The following is a 24,522-nucleotide window of genomic DNA, read 5'->3' as shown; positions in this document are numbered from 1 at the left end:
TACAAACATAATCTTTTTCTTTCTGAAAGTAATTACTGCACTATTAGTGATAAAAATAAAACACAGGATCAGTCAACAAAGCAAAATATGTGGAATTAAAGCTGCAGGCCCTAAAACATTTTGGAGTGACGGAAAACACCACACACATACACAAACTAACGTACTCTGTGTGTGTGTGTGTGTGCGCGTGTGCGTGTGTGTGTTTCTTATCTAATTTCATCTGTGAAAGACTCTTCCACGGAATAAAAGAGAGAACCAGAATCATTTACAAAGACTGTTTCCTCCAAATAAAGGCATTTCTTCCATGCCGGCAATTTCCACTTGGGGGAAAAAAAAATGGGACTTCGGAAATATCTGCATTCATGGTTGATGGTCACACATCTCAGGAGGCTACAACTGTCCAGCTGCAAGCATATTCTGGCTGCTGCTATTCCTATTAGCTGATACCTCTCTCTTTCTCTTTCTTCTTTCTCTCTCTCCTGCCACCCCCAAACCCCGCCCTGCCTTTCCTCTCTTCCTCCCTCCCTTTGTCTCTCTCTCTCAGAAACTTGGAAAGGTGTGGTACTTTTGTACTCTAAACAGTAACTTTTCTAAGTGCAGTGAAAGGTTTTGATAGTTTTCCATTTGTACTTTAATATAAGCACACCTGCTGCAATTGGTGTGGCTGACCCTGTTCATGGAGAAAATTCCTACACGGTAGGGTTTGAAGAATTCCAGGATAGCAGTAAGCCCTGGAATAGTGAAGCCTTGAAGAAAACCTAGGTTCAGACCTTGTCCCCTCATGTACGCAGGGTCATTTAGGGCAAGAGAGTAGATCTCTAAGAGTGACTTACAAAATGAGCTCATCGCAAGTTGACCTTAAGACAATATGGAAACCTCACTCCATCAAAGCCTCCCTTGATGCCACACAAAGCTGTCTAAAATTGTCCAGTCACTTGCATTAAGAAACTGAAGACTGCACTTCCGAAACTCTCTTCAAATTAAAATGTTACCTGAAGAAAAAACAGTGAGACTCTTTACCACCTCTACATTCTGAGCCAAGGCATCTCAGGCTGAGATGGACCCACCTCACTGTTCAGTACCATCTGTGGTTGTGAAGCTGGTTCATGAGGCAGTAGAGCAGCTGGAATCCCACACAATGTCAGAGAAAACACCAGACTAGATGGGGAGAAATGTGGTGGGAGGGGTCCTGGAGGGGGAGCACTCAGCCTGGGGATCTGCCCAGAAAGCAGCTATGGGTATCCAGAGGAAGAGAAGAGGAAGAGGGAGACCCTGGCAACTAAGAGACAACCTGCGGGAACCGGGTAGAGAAAATCTGGAAACCACTACAATAATCTTTAGCTTTGCTTGGACCCTTGATCAAAGAAATTGTTCCATCTCATAAAAATGTCCAATACACAAAATGTTGCTTTTAATTTCAAGAAGCTCATCCTTTATTAAAGCCCATTAATGAACTTCAGGGTAAGAAAATAAAATTAAAAGTTACAGTGTGCATCTATGAAGATCCAACTGGCATGACCACTTCGTAATTTGCCTAAAGAGGGGTGTTTTCCAAAAGCAATAGCAAAAGCCAAAATTGACAAATGGGATCTAATTAAAGAGCTTCTGCACAGTGAAAGAAACTAACATCAGAGTAGACAGGCAACCTACAGAATGGGAGAATATTTTTGCAATCTATCCATCTGACAAAGAGCTAACATCCAGAATCTACAAGGAACTTAAACAAATTTACAATAAACAAACCCATCAAAGAGTGGGTGAAAGATATGAACAGACACTTCTCAAAAAAAAAAAAAAAGACATTTATGCAGCCAACAAACATATAAAAAAAAGCTCATCCATCATCACTGGTCGTTAGAGAAATGCAAATTGAAACCACAGTGAGATACCATTTCACGCCAGTTAGAATGGTGAATATTAAAAAGTCAGGAAACAACAGATGTTGGAGAGCATGTAGAGAAATAGGAACGCTTTTACACTGTTGGTGGGAGTATAAATTAGTTCAACCATCATGGAAGAGAGTGTGGTGATTCCTCAAGGATCTAGAACCAGAAATACCATTTGACCCAGCAATCCCATTACTGAATATACACTCAGAAGATTATAAATCATTCTACTATTCAGACACATGCACGTGTATGTTTAATGCAGCACTATTCACAATAGCAAAGACTTGGAACAAACCCAAATGCCCATCAGTGTTAGACTGGATAAAGAAAATGTGGCACATATATACAATGGAATACTATGTAGCTATAAAAAAAGAATGAGTTACTGTCCATTGCAGTGACATGGATGAAGCTAGAAACCATCATTCTTGGCAAACTAACACAGGAACAGAAAACCAAACACCACATGTTTTCACTCATTTTGTTTTATTGTATTTCTTTTTACTTGTCAAAACTTACAAGCCAAAATATGACAGCAATGAATTGTGCATTCTATGACAAGAGAACAGAGTGAAAGTGACCCAAGGTGGAAAGAGGTTGAGAAAAAAAACAACATGCTATTAGAACCAAAGATTTCACTTTAGCCTCAGCAGTGAAATGTTTCAGGACAGTTTTAAGTAAATCACTTGAGCTCAAGGCATGAGTTCTTCAGTAATTATTTAAGAAAGCATCAAAAAGTACCCCAACTGTTTGGGGCTTACAAACCAGTAGAGAAGTCTGAATTTCATGGATGATAGCAGACCTTTGGGGAAGAAGGGTCATGAATGCTTCAGAGAGGAACATGTCACCAGAGGCTTAGGAGAGGACAAAGTGAGCCAAGCAGGCTTCCCTGCAGAAAGAACTTAGGTGTCTAAACATGAAGCAACCCATGGTCTTAGAGAAGGCTGAGAGAGTAAGGTAGGGGAAAGGCCTGACAGAGCAGGGCATCATTTGTCTTCAACATCCTCATATCCCCCAGTGTCTATCAGGGCCAGATTCTCTATTAAGTATTTACTGAATGAAGAAGCAGCCAAAGAAAGACTACTGGGGTTTTACAGAAGAACGTGATGAACAGTTCCATAGTCATCAAGTAAGATGCCAAGAAAAAGCAAGCCTTTACTGAAGATTGTGCTTCACACATACCATATCATCCTTATGACCACCCTATGAGGCCATGCCATTATTATCCAGATGAGAATTATTTCCAAATGAAAAGGGTAGCTAAAGGAGGTAAGTGGTAAAGCACTTGGGAGTTAGGTCTCTTCACCACCATACTTGACTGCCCTCTGGCAGAGAAGAGCAGCATCGCTTCCTCCTGGAAGGGCAGAGTCCCAGCCCAGTCAACCTGGGTGATACAGGAACAAGATTTGCAAAATGACTCACAGTGAGAAAGGACATACAGCAAAAAGGTTCATTCCACCACCACTTCCTGGCCCTACTTTCTTCCCTAACAGCAAGCACTATTGTCAGATTCTTGTATATACTTGCACAAGCAGAACTCTATGCTTTTGTACAAGTGTAGCATTCTACAGACATTCTTCTGCTCCTTGCTTTGCTCATTTAATGATATAGCTCAGGAACAATTCTGTATCAACACATATAAATGTCTCATTCTTTTTAAAAAATTGATTTCTACATTGAAATTCTTTTTTGACTGCCAATGATTAATTTTTATCAAGGGTAATTCACTACAGAGGAGAAAAATCTTTAAAAATCCAATTCTGACACATTTTAGAACAAAACCACAAACTACAAATATGGTTAAAGTTCAAAAAATAAAAAGAATTGCCAGCATGTTTTTAAATTAAATGTTATCAGACAAAACAAGATAAAGACCTAGAAATAACATCTTAATGAACCATATCCTAAAAGTCCTCAGCCAGGTAGTTTTTTTGTTGTTTCTTTCAATAATAAAATCTCTCAAATAGGGGTCAACTAAGAGTAAGCAATAAGGACTTAAAGCTCTTTAATGTGTTAAATAAATTCTATACTTTTCCAAAACAACTCCTCGATCTTGAAATAAAAAGGTATGATTCAGCACATGATAGTATTTAGTTTACTATCTGTTGATTGTAAAATGAATAGACATTTCTATTAAACTCAGTAAATTTTAATGCATTTTTTTGTTCTTTTCATTTAAAGTAGATTTGAAAAATGTCATTACATGAAAAAGTATTTGGTCTACAGACAATGCTTGGGGTACTGAACAAATGAATCTAGGTTCAAAGGCGCCTTTAGATAACCATGCTCCCTCTTCCCCCAAAAGTACTGAGCCCAGGGTCTGAGGCCTGCTGGTTTACAAGCACTGCTTTTATCAGCTACTCCTTAACTCTACATGCTGTCATCTCTACCTTCTCTCCTTCTTACCATGTTAGAATTAAAAGATGTTTTATAAATTATTCTACAAATAAAAATCCAATATTTGAAATTTATAAAGCAGGCTGCTCTGGTCAAATGGGAAGTTAAAGGTCCCAGAACCCAGCCCACCTGACCACTTTGTGTCTCCCACATGGCCCAAGGGCACCTGCAAAAGAGAAACTCAGAGAACAGTTTAAAATCCATGGAAAGAGCCAAAACACATGAGGGAGCCAAGTCCTAAAGCAGTAAATAACAGATCCTTTATGTAACAACCACATTTTAAGAAACACCCACCGCTTGACAGTCCTGTCACCATCTCCCAAAGGCAGCTGGGACCACTAGAAGCCCTGGGACCGAAGTCTGCAAATGGATTCTGAGGCTCCCTCTAGAAGCTGTCATTCTATGTGTCTGGGGTAGGGTAGCAGAGCTGCCCCTAAACAAAAACCTGAAGTGATTCCCAGTTTCTGGCAAGTTAAGAGCACTGGATACCAAATCCACGTTGGTATTAATAACTTCCCCTCTCTAAATCCACCACTCTATCCAAGTACTAATTATTTTTCCTTTGCAGTACCTCTCGCCCCTGCCTCTTCCTTCTCATCCCACAAACCCAACCTTGGTCATCCTTCTGCCTGGCCAGCTTCCTGCCTGGCCTGGGCCTCCAGCCTCTCCCTGCCTCCAGTCCATCTGACTCCTCACATTAGGACCAACTCTTTGCAAACACAACTGTTATTGGGTCCAGGGATTCCCCTTGCCTAGCTCAATTTTTACTTTAACCTTGGTTTTATGAAGATCTATTTTACCATGGACTCCTCTGTTCAAAAGAAGTCCAGTTAGAAAATCAAATATATAAAGCAATTTCTTATAAAAGCAGAACTATTCTAGTGGTTTGGAGATGGAAGACCCTGTGCCCAATCTGGGTACCCTCCATGTCACCTCTCAACCTTTAGGCACCCCACAGGACACAGCTGAAAAACCTCTGGTGAATTCCAAAGTTGAAGATTAAATCAAAATGCTTGATATTCAAGACACTTATAATCTTTCTGCTCTTATTTCCCACTCATCACTCAAGGGCCCTTTTTGCTGCAGCCACATTATTAATTTATTTTCTCTCCACCCCTATTCCACCTGAACACTCCTCCAAAGGTCTTTTCCACATCTAGGCTTCTACACTCCCTATTCCTAACTGTATAACTTACCACAATCCTATTACAATAACTTTGCCTTAATGAATCCTACCTGTCTCAAGACAAGCTTAAATTCCAATTCACGCCTGCCTCTAAAATCTCACTTGCTGTACCATTTAATTGGTAACTGATTAAGCTTCACCATCTTTTTAGCTATTTAATTTGTCCTGAGTGAGTTTATCATTCAGTGGGAACTGAGCCGACTGCCTGCTTGTGTATACACCTCACACACAGATTTACACATAGAAGACGTTTACTAAATATTTATCCATGTACTTCAGATTCACTCCCAAGAGTAAACATTTTACCTTCTATCAGATGCTGTAAAAGGTACCTTTACCATGGCTACCAAAACAGCATGTGACTTTCTTTATAGTCAAATCAGGTTTAATGGGTTGTTCATTTTATTGCTCCTCACCTGTAGTTTCCTCCAATATTTTATACCTGCTGTCTCCAGCCAACTCAAATCTTAGGCACATCAATGGAGACTGATCACATTAACTCTCCCTTTGGACATGAACTGACCTACCTACCTTTATTTAAACAAAAGGATGAGAATTCATTGTCCACATTTGTTTCTCATCTGATATTGAATGTGGATATCATTTCTAAATAAATCTAGCTGGAGCTGAGAATGAAAATGTGTGACAAGTGGGCAAAGGATCTGGAGAGTAAAGGACACTGCTTATGTGACACATGATAAAAGTTACAGAATCCTAACAGCCACTTAAAAAGAATACTTTCACAGGAAAGGAAGATTACTATGTCAGCCTGATAAACACCCAGTTCCAGTCCCAATATCATCTGCTGTTCTTCCCAGCTGTGTTTGCTCATCACTGTGTACATAACATATGCATAGATTCAGAAAATAAACTATTAGTCTTCCATGACCTGTCTTACAGTTCACATGCCCCTGTATCTTGAGGTTAGGGAAAGGGGTATAGTACTTTCAGTTTTAACCAGCTAATCTAATCAACTTTCCAAGACAGCATTTAAAGCACAGCTTGTCCCATGCTTATAACCAGTGAGGATGACTTCCTAATTTCTGATGTTCCACTTGCCAATGTGCATTTGAAATAGTCTCCACAATACTGCTGTACTATCTCCCTGGCACCATGATCTGTGCCAACCCTTTTAGGTACCATTACTGATGTTTTCCTAATATTAGGCTCTGGTCTCCTCGCTAAGTATTACTAGGTGGATTGCCCAAAAAGTCTAGCAGAAGAGTCCTCCCAGATACTCTATAATAATACCTCACAGCTAGGTCTCTCTCCTAGTGCTCTAACTATCTAATTTTTTTTTTTTTTTTTGAGACGGAGTTTCGCTCTTGTTACCCAGGCTGGAGTGCAATGGCGCAATCTCGGCTCACCGCAACCTCCACCTCCTGGGTTCAGGCAATTCTCCTGCCTCAGCCTCCCGAGTAGCTGGGATTACAGGCACGCACCACCGTGCCCAGCTAATTTTTTGTATTTTTAGTAGAGACGGGGTTTCACCATGTTGACCAGGATGGTCCCGATCTGCTGACCTCGTGATCCACCCGCCTCGGCCTCCCAAAGTGCTGGGATTACAGGCTTGAGCCACCGCGCCCGGCCTCTAACTATCTTATCACATGGCCATGTCTAGCTCATTACTGCTCTGACATTGCTTCCCCTCATATTATTAGTGGCCACCCATCCCTTGAACTTCTTTAGACAAATGACCATTACTTCTGCTAATATCTTCTCTAATATTTCTCTGACATAATCTTCAGTCCAGTTAGGCACCAACTAAGAGTTAACTGTTTATATACTTTAAGACATTCTCTTTTGTAGCAAAGAACTTCTATTTGACTTCCCATTGAACTGTGAATACCAGTGTAAAAATTTTCTACAGCCTAGGAAGCAACAGTGCTTCCTGTGCCATCCATTTCTAAGACAGATGAAAATAATATTACTTCCAAGCGAAACCAATCCCAGACATCCTAGTAAACAGCAAGTTTCCACTGTCATTTTGGATGATGAGGAAGTGGTCCCCTTGATGAAACCAGAAGAATGCCAGTAACTCTTAAGTTCAAAAGAAACCCTAGCATGGGTTTACTATTTATAACCACCCAACTTAGAATCAAATCTCTAATGATGTGTATATTTAAATCACCTACATCAGTTATAAAAACTAAAGAAAAGTACAAAATAGGTAATAACTGAATTATTTAATTATTTTACAAGCAGTGGCAAACTATTTCCTCAGACAAAAAGAGAATTTTTCAGACTTTCTTGAGATCCAATTCCTAGCCAGATGATCATGTCCCCATGTTCAACTAAATAACTGCTACCAGGTTCTCTCCAAAAAATATGGCTCAAAGAGGTCATTTTCTAAATTTCTCAAGTGAAGTGGGTTCAAACTTTAAGACAAGGGGGTATGGTGAATGCCTGCTAAACGCAACCAACCCCATCCAGCTCAGTCTCTAGCCCCTCACTCCTACCCTCCGGCACTGAGTTCATCATCTTGTCCTGTAACTATGAGGGAAAAGCATAAAGGCAATTTCCTGGGACAAGACCCAAAATCTTTAGTTCCTTCCTCACTACATAAACAGATTTATTCCTACATCATTCATCTCTGAAAAAGGAATCATAGAACTATAATTTCAGAGAATCATCTAAGGTTTAGGATGGCTATGCAAAGAATGGTTTCCTAGTACATAATGGTACATATTTATGATGGAAAAGACTGGAATGATAGTAACATTCCACACTGATCTGTTTCCCAGTTAGATGAAGATTTATTGTGTCACCTACCCCAATCCCAGAATTTTTTTTTTAAAAAAAAGAATATTTTTTTCACTTTCCTACCCATGGAAAAGCCTCAAAATCTACTTTCAGTCCAACACATAGACCTGTTCATGAAAGTTGAGAAGCCTAAGAATCATCAAGTCTGCCCTTCGTCTTCTGAGAAATTTGCCTGAGTGCTGGAATGCACCCCAGGCCACCCAACAAGTCAGCTATTTAACTAGAAAGGGAACCTGTTTGCCTAATGGTCAAGTGACCGCACATAGACACCAGGTCCCTTTTTTTTTCTTAATACAAAGAAAGTTTTACACTACAAAACTAGTTACAAACTCTTTCTTTTTTTTTTTTTTTTCAGGAGTAAAATGTGGTGTACAAGTCATCTACCCAAAGAGGTAACCAGGAAGTTGAACCTGGTCAACTGGGAAATGCTGAGATCAAGGTATAATGGAGTGACCATGTAGGAAGGAACAAGACTCAAGAACTAAGGACTAGGCAGAAAATCATGCCAGCATACTGGACAAGTTCAATAACAACAACAAATAATAGGTTGATTCCTCATGGCCTCAGTACAGCACAGGATGAAGGTATTCTGATGCAGGAACAGAATTTGGCAATAGAGAAGCCAGGATTAGGTGGTTTTGAGGAATACCGACTGGCACACACTTGGGAGTATCCAATGTTATATCAGGTAGAAGCTAACTCCTAAGTGAAGTGGAAGAAGGGGTAACTGAAAGACAATACTGGATGGGTAGACATGGCCGATAAGAAGAATATGCAGCCAATTATTCTGAGAATAAGGTCCTAAATAATTACTAAAACTCAGGCACAAAGTAGGTCATTAATTTGGGGAATACAAAGAAAACTCAATTTTCTAAATTGGGACAAAAGATCAAGCCAGAAGAGCAACTATGGCCAGAGTCTCAGAGCAATGGACTGGAGTTCTTTGAAAGGAAGAAAGTGAAACACTAGTTAATCATTTACTTAAAATCAGTGATGAGAACGTATGTGAAGGTTGGTTAAGGCCAGGCTCATAGTAGGTCTCTAGCATTTATCAACTCCTCTCTTCTTTCCCAAGACCAATTACTAAGTGGCAGCCCTGAGCATACTTAGAAGTGGTCTGTGCCCCAGGTGTTAAAAGACTGATGAACCCAGTCAATCACATTCCCCAAGGCACTTAGAGGTGCTTAGATTGTTGGAGACACAAGGGGAAAACTTCACATTTGTGCCCTCTGCATTTCTCTTCTACAAACTCTATATTCTAAAGGTCCTATTCATCCAAACAGTGATTTGCTTCAGAGGCCTTGATCAATATGAAACCTACCAAAACAAATGCCTGCTTTATTCCTTCATGCATTACTTTATAAAGGCAATCACAATTAGAACTACTAAAGCAGACTATTTTAAGTTGGTATCTTTTGGTCCTTGAAAACATTAGTAGTTGTAAACAAACTTTTTGAACAAGCAGGTCTCACACTTTAAACATCAACCACAGGGCATTACTGTACCAGCAGTTCTGACGTAAGAGCCTGGACATGATTCCATCAAGTATGAACATTTTGAAAAGACGCACAGGAATCTCCCCTGTTGGTGTCACGCAAGGTCCTGTGGCTTCAAAAAAACTCTCATTAGACGATCACATCCCAAGTGATGGGATCATGTCTCTGAATAAACTTTTTGTACACTGATATGTGATTCAACATCTTTTCTTAAAACTGAGGGAATCTGGTGCTATATTAGGGGAAATAGCTGCATGATGCCCAGCTCTCTTGAAGATAAGCCAGCATAACATGCCATACTGAACTGTTCTTTGGGCTTGACATTGGAAATTCCATTCCTTAAAGCATTCTTCTTTGGTTGGTTCCATACATGTAATCGCAAATACTCGCATTCAATAGTCTTCTTCAAACTACCTCTTCTTTTGAGTTGGTGGTTTTAAAGAAACATTGTATTTGTTAATATCAAACATTCTAAGGTGTCACCGTGCCTGCCTTCCCCTTTATCCATTCTTGAAATATTTCGAAAGGTTTATCTGTGACAAGTATGTCTAGCAATTCACATGTGAAGCCACAAACTTAGCTAATTGATCCTCAGCAGTGATCAGGTCTCACCCCAGACAAATTACTATAGCCACAAGTCCACCAAACTGCAATCCAGGGTTGAGTCAATATTGAACCGTATCCAAATGTCACCAGTCTTCCTTCTACTTTAATTCTCTCTGCCCATATTTTATATGGATAGCGTTGCCATTCACTTTCTTGTTATAAGGATGCAGTATTATTTTTATTTGAGTATTTAAGACATGTTAAGAGTTTCCTTTTTAATTAAAATTCAATCATTTTAAAAGAACATGTCTTTCCTAGAAATGCCACTAGCAAAACGCATCCAATTTTTCTCTATGTGGTGCTTTCCCTGTCCATAAAACTTATTTGATTAGCAGTACTATAGAAGCTAAAGCTTTTGTATGCAAGCACTCAAGCATAATTTAATAATTTTATTTAAGCATAGAAAAGATTATTCTAAAAGCCCTGTTGGTAAAATATCCCTGATTAGTTTAAACTTCCATTTACAGGTATATTAAAGGTGAAATAAATCCCAGAATGCTCAGTATGCAAGGAACAGTATTAACTTTGTTACAACAGTCCGGCAGTAAGTTAAAAATTGTAGTATTAGAGAATGTAAGAAATAACTATCTGATATTAAATATATGTATTTAAACAGGTTATTTTAAAACACATTTTGTTTTGTGTGAACCCTTTTTATATTACCAGGATTTTCACCTATGGAAATCTCTTTTATAGTCAAACAAGATGAGGTCTTAATTGCATACTACCATTTATCTGCTGAGGATAAAAGTGCCAACAAATGAAAATGCACATTAGGCAAGAGATTGTCAGAATAGAAAATTTTTTTTATTTTTTTTTTTGTTTTTTTGTTTTTAAATAACCCACTCACATTAACAAAAGACTGCAGTAGCTTCCAAATTATAGGTTGTTATTTTTAGTGGAAGTAGTTCAATATTCATATTGGAGCAGATGTAGCAGTTTAACAAAACAGCTCTTCAAATCCTGCACAAATTGAAAACAGGAAAACTGATTGCATTTTCTCTTATCACTTTCCTTTTCTGAATTGACACTTTTGGCCTTCTGAAAATTTACACATGGCTTTCATCTCAACAGCACCTGCTGATCAAATAGAAACCTAACATTTTCATGAAAATGGTATAAAGGACCAGTTTTGTTCTAAACACTGTAAAGGGCATCAGTTGCCTACTTGATGGCAGCAATTGCCATGTATAAGTCATAGGCATAATAGATTTATATCTTCATAAATTTCTTTTAACATAAAAATATGTTAAGTCCCTTCTGGTTTTTTTCTTTTTTTCCATATTCACTTTCCGTATTGTTCAAATTTTTTTGACTCAATGTCTGCCTAGTTCTGCTATTTAAAGTCTATGCAAAATATGTGAAAGGGTAAATTACACCAAGATAACAAATACTTGGTATTTCTCTGCCTCTGCTTGAAATACACATATTTATCTATGTAAGTTATTGTCTATTCACATGAGTGTAAAATACATATATCTCACTTTGTATTCCACCCACTAAAAAAAAACTGGAAACAAAAAGTCAGAGTCAGACCCTATTTTTGAAGGGACCTTACCCATTATTTTATCAGATATAGATTTAGCAGGTGCCTGGCTGTTTCAGTACCCCAGACAGGGAAAGAAAAAATGTCACCCATGCAACAAACTGGTCACCTAAATAGTGACTGACCACTCACTGTCAATAACTCTAGGTAAAGGTAAATCTTGAAAGTGGGTATCCTTCTATGTAAAATATGCAAGATCGATGGCTAGCTTTTCAGAGTTTTAACAATGCTCCACGTAGTTCTCTGTAACACCCAATTCTCAATAAAATTAAAGATGTTCCTAAGACATGCTATCTGCTAGCTTCTCAGCCAAAAGAGCTCTACCCTTTCTGAAAGACTCCAGGCTGTCCTCTCCCATTCTGTCTGGGTGATAAGGAAACCTGAAGGCAGAAATGACATACAGTAATATATGTGCCACTCTGGCCAGTTGGTCTGTGAATTTCAGTGTTTCATCATGCTCAGTGAGGCAACAGCAAACCTGAAATGTCAATATGTTCAGTCAATGGAAGTAAAATAATGGGACTCTATTGTCTTACCCAATCGATCTGCTGCTGTCAACAAGGAAACATGCCCCCCTGGCTTTAAACAAATTTTAATTAGGCTTTTAGTTACTGGATTATATCTATCTATCTATGAAAACACCTATCTTGACAATGTGTAGGAGGCAAAACCACCATTTTTTCTACTTTTCTTCATTTTAAGAACCTTCTAAAGTTGATATTATAATGTTTGCAAATACTTGTGAGTCAATAAGACATTTTTCTTCTTTTTTTAAACTAGCTCCAAGCAAAGGATTTCATGGTTCAAATCCAAAATACAAATCTACCTAATAGACTTGGAGTGATTTTTTTTCTCCTCTAGCCTGAGTTGAGCCATAGTATAAAATTAACTAATTCCATATTAAAAGTAGGCTTCATTTGCTCATCTTACCCAATCAAATACCGTTAGCATCAATTCATCATGCATTTATAACAAGTCACACAAAACCAAACATTAATGATCAATCCCAAAGCCTTTACCCTCTTTGATCAGTTCATCACTCCTAAACGCAAGGGGTAAAAAACTCCTGTTAAAATCAGGTAGGTCCATGGTGCTGAGAAGGGTAAGGGTTTGTTGGGGGAGAGGAAAAAAGACATCATAAGTCATCCAAATTGCACGGAAGTTCTCTAGCCCTTCCTTCCACCAAAAGAGAGGCAGTCTCACCTTAAAATGAAAATGAACTAATCAAGTTGTTAAGCAGCTTTGTCTCTCCCTTCTTCAACTAAAGGCTTCAGCATCCAGTCAATAAATAATCTATTGTTGTTCCCCCTTTATCAAGTCTCTTTAAACCTATTCAGACTGGCAAAACTAAACCCAATTAAAGATAAGGCCCTCCGGTATTCTCACCTCGGTGAGTCCTGTCTGGATAGCAGAGGTGATGGGAGATAGCGTCAAGGCCAGGGCAGATGCCTCCTCCTCACCCCACACAACAAAAGGCAGATTTCTCTTTCTCACTCTGCTAATCTTTAAATGTAAATTCTCTCCGCCAGCTAAGAGGAGCGACAGATAACATGTTACATCTTCACTTCTCCTGGTCTTATCGACTTCTGAATCATTTGGAAAGGGAGAGATGGAGAGAGAAAAGCCGCCTCCCCACGCCCCCCTTCCTCCTGGCCACCCCTCCTTCCTCCCTGCTCGCCTCCCTCCCCTGTTCACGGAGATTACCTTCTGGCAAAGGAGCGCGGGAGAGCGGCCGAGGCCGAGGCGGCACCCAGACCGCGGCTTTGTATTCATTAAACACACATTGGAGCTTATCAGAAGTAAAAGGCTTGTCAGGATGGCACATTGTGTGTGAGTGAGTGTGTGAGCGCAGGAGGGAGAGGAGAGAAGCCAACGTGCATCAGGGTGATTACAATATCAGCAGGGCCCAGATGGAGGCAGGAAAATAAACAGAGGGTGCGTGTGAGACGGAGCGGGAGAGGGAGGAAAGTGGGAAAGGGGGACAGAGAGAGAGAGGAGGGAGAGAGAGAGAGAGAGAGAGAGAGAGAGAGAGAGAGAGAGAGAGAGAGAGAGGACACAGGAGGGAAGGAATGGAAAGAGACGGAGGGGGTGGGGGCTCAGACCCCAGGATGGGGCCAGAAAGTCGGGGAGAGCTGCCTTAAGGCTGTCTGGGAATGAGAGGCAGGCTAGGAGTCGCCTGCAAGCCCAAATCTGCCCCTACCACCCAAAAAAGGGAGGAATCCAGCAAACTGTATTTCCCTGCTCCAGGGCTAGGCTAAAACACATTAGAGATTCTGTCAAGGTCAGACAAGGATCAAGAACTCTCTTTTGGCAGAGCCGAGGGAGACAGACACCATCTCACCTCCACCTAAATAGCCGCAATTTGCAAAACAAACCTACTGAGTCTAAGAAGCAGTTAAATAGCCCTCCAGATCAATCTCAAGTCGGAGTTCTTGTCCCTTTCTTTGCTGACCAATACTCCTAAATTCCAGCCCCTGCACACTCACACATGCAGAGATACAGAATAGCTCCTGTCCCTGAACTTTAATGTGTCCCAGCTGAAGACTCCTGCAGCCAGCATCATTGTGATAAGTAGGACCACTTGTGATTGGTAGCTACAGGTGACTCTTAGAGACCTGCTCCACCTCCAGAAATTGTGTTGGGGGAGGGAGCTCCTTATGTGTGCATCTGAGAGTCTATTTTGGAGGTGGGAATCTGAAATTGAGGCAATCAATCTTGGCTTGAGCTGCCTCGTGGCTCTTCACCCACCCAGCGCCAGCGAATCAATCAGAGAACAAGCAAGGGCTAATGCTCGTCCCTCAGTCCAGAGTTCATCCACCTCCCCAGCAGGGTCAGGAAGAAGATACACCTGAGTAGCCCCTTGGGCGCCCCTTTTCACTTTTAAATACACCCATCAGACAATGTGAACATCTGATCAGATCCTTAATGGAGTGCGGATAATGCAGCAAAGGAGGTTATTTTATTGGGGGGAGGGGGAGTATTTGGTTATGCTGTTTCAAGGCACTGAAGCTTGATTAAGAAGCTCTCACTACAGTATGAAGAGTGAGTTCAGAATGAAGGAACCAATAAACTATACAATTGTTCATAGTGTACACTGTAGCCCTAGCTGCTGTGAAACTCTGGATTATAAAATAGCTTCTGCATGGGGTCTCTGTAGAAATGAATAAAATGGGGGTAGAGGGTACGGCTAGTGAGTAGAAAAAACAGAAAAGCAAGAGAACCAGTCCCTGCCTTTTAGGGGAGCCAAATTTTAAGAGGCCCTTTAGAAAATGAAGAGAAGAGAAGCATTGTTTAATCAGGCACTCCCCTCCAAATCACTTGGCCAAAAAACGGTTTTATGTGTAGCGGAGCACCGCCCCCTCTCCCTCCACCCCACCCAAACACATACACACCAATGTTCCAACCCCAAGAATAGAATTAAAAGAAATTTGATAGGTAACACAAAGTGAAAAAACCTGGGCATAGGTGGGGGAAGGGCATGTGTGAAAATCTTGTCATGCAATGAATGTCAGATAAAAAGGGGTCTGCAACAATCCTCCAGTAATCCAATAATGTGGAAAACCTCCTGGTATCACTGAGATGAGAACAAGGTAATATTTCCCCATAAATCTTCAAAAAGTGACCAGGTTCAATAGTTAGAGAAGGGTGCAAGCACAGGAAGGAAAACATTTGGCAGGCTACCTCACAAAATCAAGTGAGCTGTAAATGGGTGAAAATCTGTCACTCTTACATGTTTTCAATGTAATAACAGATATCTGGAGTATCATTTTAGCTCTCAAAAAAGGTCACCTTTCACCTTTTCTCTAGCTATTCTAGAAAAATGCATTCAGAGTAACCGAGAGCAACCATACATACCCCCACCCTTTACTGAATTTTAGTTAGATCAGTTTGCACACAGACTATATACAAATACCTAAAAATCCAACAAAACTCCAGGGGAAGAAAAATACAATTTATAGGTGCCCACAGATTTTTCCATTACATGCCCTTTTAAGAAATGCTATTTTAAAAATAAAATTGCATTACTACTGCTTTCAAACCCAGAAAAGGTTTGCTTTTTTTTTTTAAGGGGCATCCCAAATACTAGAGGCATAAATAAATCTGTACAAAAGCTAATCGGCCAATGGTCTTATTTTGTAAATGCAGTCTTTCTATTAGTACCTTGTTTGTTCATTGACTTTTAGCTCACAGTTATAGAAAAGATCAACCAATTCTCAAATGGGAAGAATCCATGACTCTCTTCCAAAGCAAACACTTTGCTGCAAAGCTTTCAATTAAAAGGAAAAAAAAGCAATACAATAATCAAGAAGTATAATCACAGAGTGTACAACAGAAAGTGATTTCTATAATCACAGCTGTCTTAAAGACCGGGCTAGAGACTAGAAATCTTAATTTCAACTAGTTCTTTTCTTAATAATAGTTACTTTCCTATAAAAGCAAGAAGTCCATCTGCCCCAGGCAGATAAGTTTTGAAGCATTAATTCGGATAAAAATCTAGCATTTTCTTTCTTTCTTTGAGTATGTGAATTCTAGTGTGCTATAATGTGAGAATTCCAACATATGACCATTATGGCATAATATCTCCTTGCTCAGCTTGTCATTATTTCATTTGTAATTCTTATGTTAATTATGTTCATAATTACTATAAACAGATGTGGTAGACATTCATGTGACCTTTTATAGCAGAATGCATTCTTCACTCATTTTGCTTTAATTTCTCATGTATACGAAGCTGAAATGTAGGAAAAAGAAAAAGCCTTTCCAATTTTCCAATGTTTTATATGCATAAGCTCAAACAGAACCTACCTTCTACTTCATCTGCATTTCAGAATATCATAATATTCTTAATGTTTAAGCTGCTTTATATAGCATATTTCTAAATTGCACACTGAACCTCACTGCTGCTCACTAAATTGTAGCTATGAACGCCAAACAAAGGCTAGCATCCACATCTAAGTTGTTTGTCTTTTTTTTTTTAATATCAAAGGTTAATGCAGCAGAATTGTGCTTCAAAACCAAGTGCCTAGCAGCTACATAGCGATTTATTCACTCAGAACTCAACCATCACCCTCTTTACATAAAACACACTTACAATAAAATCAGTATGGATTTCATTAGCTGAAAACCTCCTCAAATTTCATTTCTTTGGCCCTAATCTATAATTAGTCTGGACAGACAGGTGCAAACCCTTCTCTTCTACAGATGGCTACTGGAAATGGTGCAAAGTAGCTCCTTCTGTTTAAACAACACAGAGATAACCTGCTCTGTCTCATCACTTACAATTACCTCCATTAAACTGAACTAATGTTTGCTTTAATAAAATGTTCACTGTTCTTTAAACATTATTTAGGAACTCTTATATTAATGGCTGTGAAAAAAATGAAGTTGGAAGGTGTCTCTAGATAATAATAAATAGCTTATTCTGGAAAAAATGCTCCCACTGACAGATAATACTCAGGTTCACAGAGGTGTTTTAGTTGATTGAATATTTGTTAGTTATTTTGCATAAATAGAGTCAAATTTGATTTTTAAAAGGCATCCAGGTGACAAACATAATTTAACAAGTTGGGGAAAACAACATTTTCCCCAAATTTAGAAAAAGGATTTAAATTCTTTTCTTATAGATTTTAAGTTGTTATTAATATATAGAAATCAAAATTCTTGATTATTTTCAAAGAATATGTATGTTAACTTAGTTTTATGCATTTGTTTAACTTCTGATAGATGATTATCAAAGTTGAATGAGTTCATTCTTTTAAGGCACATTTTAAAAATTAACTATGAATGTAAGTGCACTCTGCAAGCACATGGTTAAAAGCACCTCCATTCCATAATAAATAACTTCTATAAAGCCAGAGCTCACTTCTCCCTGCTTCTGCTATCAATAAAGTCTGTGGATCACTATATGATGAATAAGGTGTCCATAAAACAAAGAACCTTTAAATGCCCAAACAGCAACAAATAAATAGCCTTTCTCACTGAACTTACATAACTTACAGTAATAGACCCCAGCAAAATGCAACTAACTCAGTTTTTTTCACATGCAAATCCTGCAGGTGCCAAATTTTCAGACTGCTTTGCTATGAAGGGCTATGTTGCCTGTATAAAACCTCAGTGAAGAAGGCTTTGCATTCAGTGCCTGTCAGCTGATGTTCATATCAAAGAAGTGAGAAACAGGATTTGACAGTGAAGAATGTCCTAAACTGACAACCACTGACCAGCATTCCTATTGGAAGCATTTCTTTCTCGTGATCCTTTTTCAATGTTTAAAGAAACGAGAGATTTTTTTGGCTAAGCTTCTATGTGACAATAAAATAAATATAATGGCACCTTACATTTGTGTAGTTCTTTGCAATTTATGAAGTGCTTTTTTATCTACAAATATTTAGACTAACACCTCAATGGGAGAGCGCATCATCAAATACTAACATCAAGAGCAATATTTTACTTCTCTCAGGAAAAGAGAATTGTGTAAATATTAAAAAGATGCAGTCCCATAGCTGCAAAAATACTGTCTTTGCAATTTAAGAGGGCAATGTATTGTGCTGGACATAGAATGATTTTCAAGATCATTTTAACACAAATTATTAGCAGGTATTAATGGACCACAGAGACTAGGTCTACAAAGGAAAATATCATTTCAAAGATTTCTAGTCTGCTTTGAGTTGTCCAAACATTAAAGAAAAAAATAGTTTTTCCCACTGCTTTTATTAGGTGTAAACAGGACACTGGAGAGACTGAGTACTGAAATTCTCCCATGCAATATTTAGCTTTTCAAATAAAGTCACTGCTATCTAAATGGTTTGTAATAAAATAATTAATGCCTAAACAAAAAGATTTAATAAAAAGTTATCCTCAGTATCTAAAAAGTCGGTTTTTATGCACCTAGTATAAGACTGATCGGTTCTTTTGTTGCAATTTTATCTTTTAAAAGAATAAACCAACAAAATATAAAATGCTGAACACAGTACAAGAAATAATGGAATTCAACTTCCTCAGCATCCATCCTAGCTGAAAAAAAAAAAAAAAAAAGAAAAAAAGCCCGGATCAAACCAAGATTTCCTGATTATTATTGGGTGAGACTGTCAGACTCTTCTGAAAAAAATAATCATCAGTAAAGAGAAAAAAGAGAAAATGAAATCAAATAACTCTATCTTTATTATCTGAAAATCCTAATGATATTAAAAACTAGACTTTAAGGATAAACGAGGGGGAAATCCACAGAATTATAAATTTGTTTCTCTATATACACATCGCAGCTGACATGAACGCTCAGGTTGGGGCTATGATGGTTTAAGAAACAATGGTGTTTGGTAACCTTTTCTAAAGAATTGTGTGTCTGGAGAAACTGGGCACAGCAGAATACTCACATGGTCAAGGCAAACGCTGCCATAAACTAAAAGGAGGCCCCCAACACTAACAAACCGTTTATCACAGAGAATCTGGTCAATTTGTATTCTAGGGAGTGTGGACTCACTGGGCACAGACCCAGTTCCACTCCTGTTCTATGCAAAGGAGGGCAATGATAATAGAAGCCACTGAGTGCACTTAAAAGTGGTACAGATGTTGAAAAGGAGGCTAGGAAGGGGAAAAAAATCCCTGTAAAACACATTTCAGTTCACACAGAAGGTATAAAGAATGCTTTGGTCAGCAACCCGACCTTTATCAGGAGATAAATCAATTTGCAGCAGCTGTGGACAACCATTTATATACAGGCCCTGGGCAGATTAATTAAGGAAAGCGAAGTTAAAGATTCAAGGGGGCTCAGAGTTACATTAAGCACATGAAGTTTGTCTGGAGTGGCCTCTCCAGCTCTCCTAGTCTTCACTCCCTCGCTCTGGCCTCGGGCACTGTTCTGCAGGACCTCCTCCACCGGAATCCTAGCTATTCCTTAAAGCGACCTTCTGCAGATTCCCCCAGGAAGCAGCAGCCAGGTTGGAGCACGGTGGGATTTATGGTGCCAAATCTTGAAGGATTTCTCCACTACGCTTTGCAAGGAATAAGGAGACCATGGGCTGTACGGCCACCCAGCCAAATCACCCCAACTAAAAGGCCTTTTGGGGTAGAGGGGGAGGGAAGGTGACTATTTTTAGTAACAGTTGTGGCTCACATCCTACTTCCCGGAATCATAGTACTCAAAACTTTTCCACGGGTTGACCGCCCTTACAAAAAAATAAAAAATAGCATGTTTCATAAAAATGGATTTAAGCGCCTTGTGCTGACCTAGCCGTATTTGCTCAAGGCACCCCAGTCAGCGCCAGGTCCGCCAGGGAGAGAGGTCTGGGCGCGCCAATCAATTCGGTCCTTTCAGATTCGCAAAGAGAGCAATGAGTGGCGGGCCTCGGAGCGTGTCTCCACTGGCCCGGGGGCTTCACCAGAGGGGTTCCTAGAAGACGAAAGGAATTCCCCGGACGCTGCTTCGGGTCTGGACCCCGTCGGGCGGGAGCTACAGGGCACAAGGTTGTGCTCCACGCTCAGGAGAAGCAGACACGGAGTCGGGGCAGCGTCAGGAACACCCAGGAGGGCCGGGGCGGCCGTGTCCCGAGCGCGAGGAGGTCGGGCGGGGACGACGCTGCCAATCCGGCCCCTGACTGCGAAGCCCGGGACCTGCCCCGGGAGGGAGCCGCCGTCCGCCCGCTCACCCAGGGGTTTCCCACTCCAGCAACCCAATCTGCCAGGAGTAACAGGGAAAGAAAGTTCGCAGGCGGGCGCAGGGCGCCTGGGTACCTCTAAGAAAACCCCCACCCAAGTTGCAGCCGGGTTCCAAAGTTACGATCCCGCCTCTCCTATTCCTTAGGGCTAAGTTTTCCTACCATCAAAGCAAGTCTTTGCTTCCAGTTTACAAAAAAAAGAAAAAGAAAAAAACCCACGATGCGGGCATAGGGCCACCTGCCAAATTCACCGTGGGCACCTCGACTAGTTGTGTTGTCGGGGGAGAAACCCACTAGTCATCTTCCTGCTCGCATACCGTGACTATGGAGAGGGAAGAAAAATTACTTTAAAAAGACAGTGTGGGGAATCTAATAGTAAAAACTGCATCCTCGGCTGACCCGCGAAGTTCAGTGTCATCGCAGACCGAAGTCACCCGCGATGTTCCTTTGCCCTGGTGCGTAGTCCTACCCTAATTGAGCGACAAGTACAGCCTGGAGCCTCTCGGTCGAATAATCCAAACGAAGATGACGGTCATCGGAACAGTAATTAATCATAATAGCCAGGGGCCCGTCCCCGCCGCCCGCCCGCCGGCCAAGCCCTCCCGCTGGCACTTACACTGCACAGGGCCGGAGAGTCCCACCATCCGCCACGGGCTCCGAGCTGCAAATAAAACTTCCCGTCGTCTCGGCCGGCCCACGGGGCGACGGGGCGAGGGCGCGGCGCGGCTTCCCTCGCGAGGCCAGAGTGTCCGCAGCCACTTGCCCACGCGCGCTCGCCACGAGGCCGCGGAGTCGCGCCGCGGAGCGACTGCCGCCGCCCGGCGCTGCGCAGAGAGAGCTGCGGTGCAAAAAGCCCGAGGTCGGGGACGCCAGCCAAACGCAACCTCCAAGCAGAGCCCAAGACTTGCGGAGCTCTGCTCCCCTCCTCCCGCCTCCCTCCCTCCCTCCGCTTTTCTGTTGTTGCTGCTGTGGCAGACAAATGTGATGTGGGGCGCAGGGAATTGCCACTGTCACAAGCGGCGTCTGCGTCTGCCTCGCCCGCCCTCGCTCACTCTCGAGGAAGGCGACGCATTTATCTGCAGGGCGGCCGAGCGTCCGCCGGGGAGCAGGAGCGCCGCGCGCTGTGCGCCGAGAGCGCCCGCATCAGGCCGGCTCCGGCGCGCGCTCGCGCCAGGGGCGCCGCGGCCGCTCGGGAGGGAGGCGGCTGCGCGGCCGCTACCAGGTGCAGGGGGGAGGGCCCGCGACGGGGTAGGGGGGGAGGTGGAGGTGGGAGACATCTGTGTCGTGCGGGGGTCACGGAGGTCAAGTATATGTTAACAATGGGCAGGCCCGGCACGCTAGGGCGCGCGGGCGGGCGGGCGGCCTCCCTCCCGGCCTCGCCCTCTCCGGTGCAGGCTGGACGTGGGGTTGGCTCCCTAATGATGCCTTCCCCGGCCGCCAGCTCTCAGGCGGCCCGAGTGCCCTGCAGTAACCCAAGACGACCACTTTCCCCGGCCATCTGGAGCGCTCCTGGCTGCCCTGCCTGTGTCTCATCACTGGCTGGAGAGACAGCTCTGCTAGAAATCAAGCCACTCTCAGATCTCCTCTCTAATCCCCTTCTGTTAGCTGATTTCCAGACTGACTATTTGCTTTTGCATTAGATAATAGCCTTAGAGAAAACAATTATCATTTTCTTTTATTCCCTTTGTTTTTCTACATCTCCCATAGTATACCATTAAGAGGGACCGCTTTCTAAGGTTTTTGTTATATGTGCCCCCCTCCCCCAGACATTAATATCAATACTTGGGGCAGGGTGGGGGGTAGTCCCCGAGGAAAAGATAGGGTGAAAGAATTCCAGATATTTCCAGAGTAAATAAATAATCTCAGTAAAGAGGACTGACAATTTGTACAGAGCAAAAAAGGGCTTGAATAATAATGAAAATATTAATATGTAGGTCAAATATGATGAGATAACGGCTTGCAATAAGTAAAATGAAATCTTTTAAAATTACTATGGAACAGTACCCTGACTGCAAATGTTATTGTATTTAGTTGAACTATTTGAAATCCTACTCTGAACCATGTTTTCCCCAACTAGCCTAAATCAGTGTAAGATGTCCTGAGTACGTGTTTTAAAATCTCATTTTTACAAAGGAAAAAAAGCGTGAGATAAAGTCTGAGAATGCCTGATGCAGTTAAGAACTGATAAGATATTTGTGGGTTTTATATTTTGAAGTGGTGTTTCAAATATTTAATAGTGAGTAAAATCCCTTCCCCCATCCTTTTAAACCCAGCTGGAGTTTCCAATTCTGAAGTCTTTTCAGACTCTACTAATTTTTAGCAATTCATTTCCAGAAAACACTCATTGTACATTCTCCCTCTCCCTCGGACATTTGTCTAATGAATTATAATAGATTAATGAATTGCAATGTTAAATCTTGGTATTTGATATTATGATGCTCTTAATTTGAATCTCTCATTTTATCAAGGTGTACATTCTTTAGTAATTTCTGCATTACAGTTCTTTATATTTTGCTATACTGCTCGCTACTCATCTTAATAGCATGAATATCTTAAACTATAAAATTTTATGTACATCATGCTAATATAACTCCTTTCTGTAGGAAAATTATGTCAAAGCTTACTATTGTTCTTAAAACAATAAAATCATGGTGACATTTTATTATTCTATTACTTGTATTATCTCTTCTGTCCCCCAAATCAAAACCAAATACTTTGGATTCTGGAAGCATATATTCATCTTTATTTAAAATTAATAAAATGACATCTAAATCAGGAATAATTCTTGTGAAATAGTGTTACTTCTAAAATCATTTAAAATATATAAAAAGTAAATCAGTAATAGTTTTATGTTGTAAAAAAACAGGTGGAGAAATAAAATGGAAATGCTATGCTAAATTTTTTTTCTGTCTGTGAATTCTGCCAATGTAGGTGTAAAATTATGATAGAAACTTTGAACTTCTAAATCAATGGAAAGTAACTGGCAGGAAATCAAATCAGAGTTTTAAACCATCATGCTACATTTATGACAACAAGGCATATTTTATAAGAAGCCACAAACCCTATAGGATCTTCCCTTTTGCTAGTAGTACTTCTGGAAAAATAATGATCATTCTTTAGTTATACTTCTTAAAAATTCTCGGTTTGGTTTTATATCAGATAGAAAATATTGCAACTTGAGGGTGTTTTTTTTCCCAAATTCTAATAAAAGCAATGGAAGAACCTGCATCCTGGAGTAGATGTAGAAATAATTATTCAATATATTCCTTAATCCTACTTGCTACCTCCTTGAGAGGGCTGTGTTCTACAAAATGTAGAACATATTTTTCTGTAGGGTGTATCTTCGTATTATCTCCTAACTTCTTTATTTGGAGCAAATAATGATTATAGGGGCCAACTCAAGCATAAGATGATTCTTGAATTACAAAATCTAGGAAAATAAAACATTAAATGAAAATAGAAGAACAGGTTGATAACCTGTGGTGGGAGAGTGTGAATTACCTGAAGACAGTACAGGGCCATAAAATATTTGGTTACCTTAGACTTGGGGTGGCAGATACATATGATAATGTTCAAAACAAACAATTGATTTTTAAAAATCCAAGGAGACAGGACAAATAATAAGTCCTCATATCTGTACACTCACAGGAAAGATCAGGTTTCTGTACCCTCAAGACTAGTTTACAGAAAAAAAAAAAAAACATAAAAATAAAAAAAGAAGAAATTGCTTAGAAATTTAAGCACCTACCTACCACAACAGAACCACTAAATTAAAAGATAAAATACAAAATAACGTCTTAAAATATTTTTAAACCCTCACTAACAATTTTCATTTTTCACACTTTAGAAGATATTTTCTTACATCATCAAATTAAATACTGAGTTCTTTCAATTTACAGGGTGGTGGGTTTTTTTCTATTTTTTGGTTTTTTGTTTTGTTTTTTTTTTTCAGTAATGCTGCCTAAGGATGCTTTTTGTTTTCCTTTAA

At 40.4% G+C, this 24,522-nt stretch overlaps 1 protein-coding gene across 14 annotated transcripts in view; it reads right to left on the bottom strand.

The window, feature by feature from the left end:
• The window catches only part of RUNX1T1 (RUNX1 partner transcriptional co-repressor 1), a 146,475-nt gene extending 124,895 nt beyond the window's left edge, over positions 1 to 21,580 (bottom strand). For 5 of the 14 annotated variants that reach the window (XM_078352710.1, XM_078352715.1, XM_078352704.1 and 2 more), the window contains exon 1: positions 21,151 to 21,580. Coding sequence is in view for 2 of the 14 variants with exons in the window: in XM_078352708.1 (XP_078208834.1) it covers positions 21,151 to 21,178 (28 nt within the window). In the remaining 12 variants the exon portion in view is untranslated. Of the gene's footprint in view, positions 1 to 13,269; positions 13,472 to 13,587; positions 13,782 to 21,150 lie in introns of those variants that run through there. The other 9 variants (XM_078352709.1, XM_078352714.1, XM_078352703.1 and 6 more) reach the window with 4 other exon arrangements.
• Between the last annotated feature and the right edge of the window lie 2,942 nt (positions 21,581 to 24,522).

Source organism: Callithrix jacchus, chromosome 16, assembly GCF_049354715.1.
Source record: "Callithrix jacchus isolate 240 chromosome 16, calJac240_pri, whole genome shotgun sequence".
NCBI lineage: Eukaryota > Metazoa > Chordata > Mammalia > Primates > Cebidae > Callithrix > Callithrix jacchus.
The sequence above is the reverse complement of the archived record's forward strand: the minus strand, read 5'-3'. Positions and strand labels throughout refer to the sequence as shown.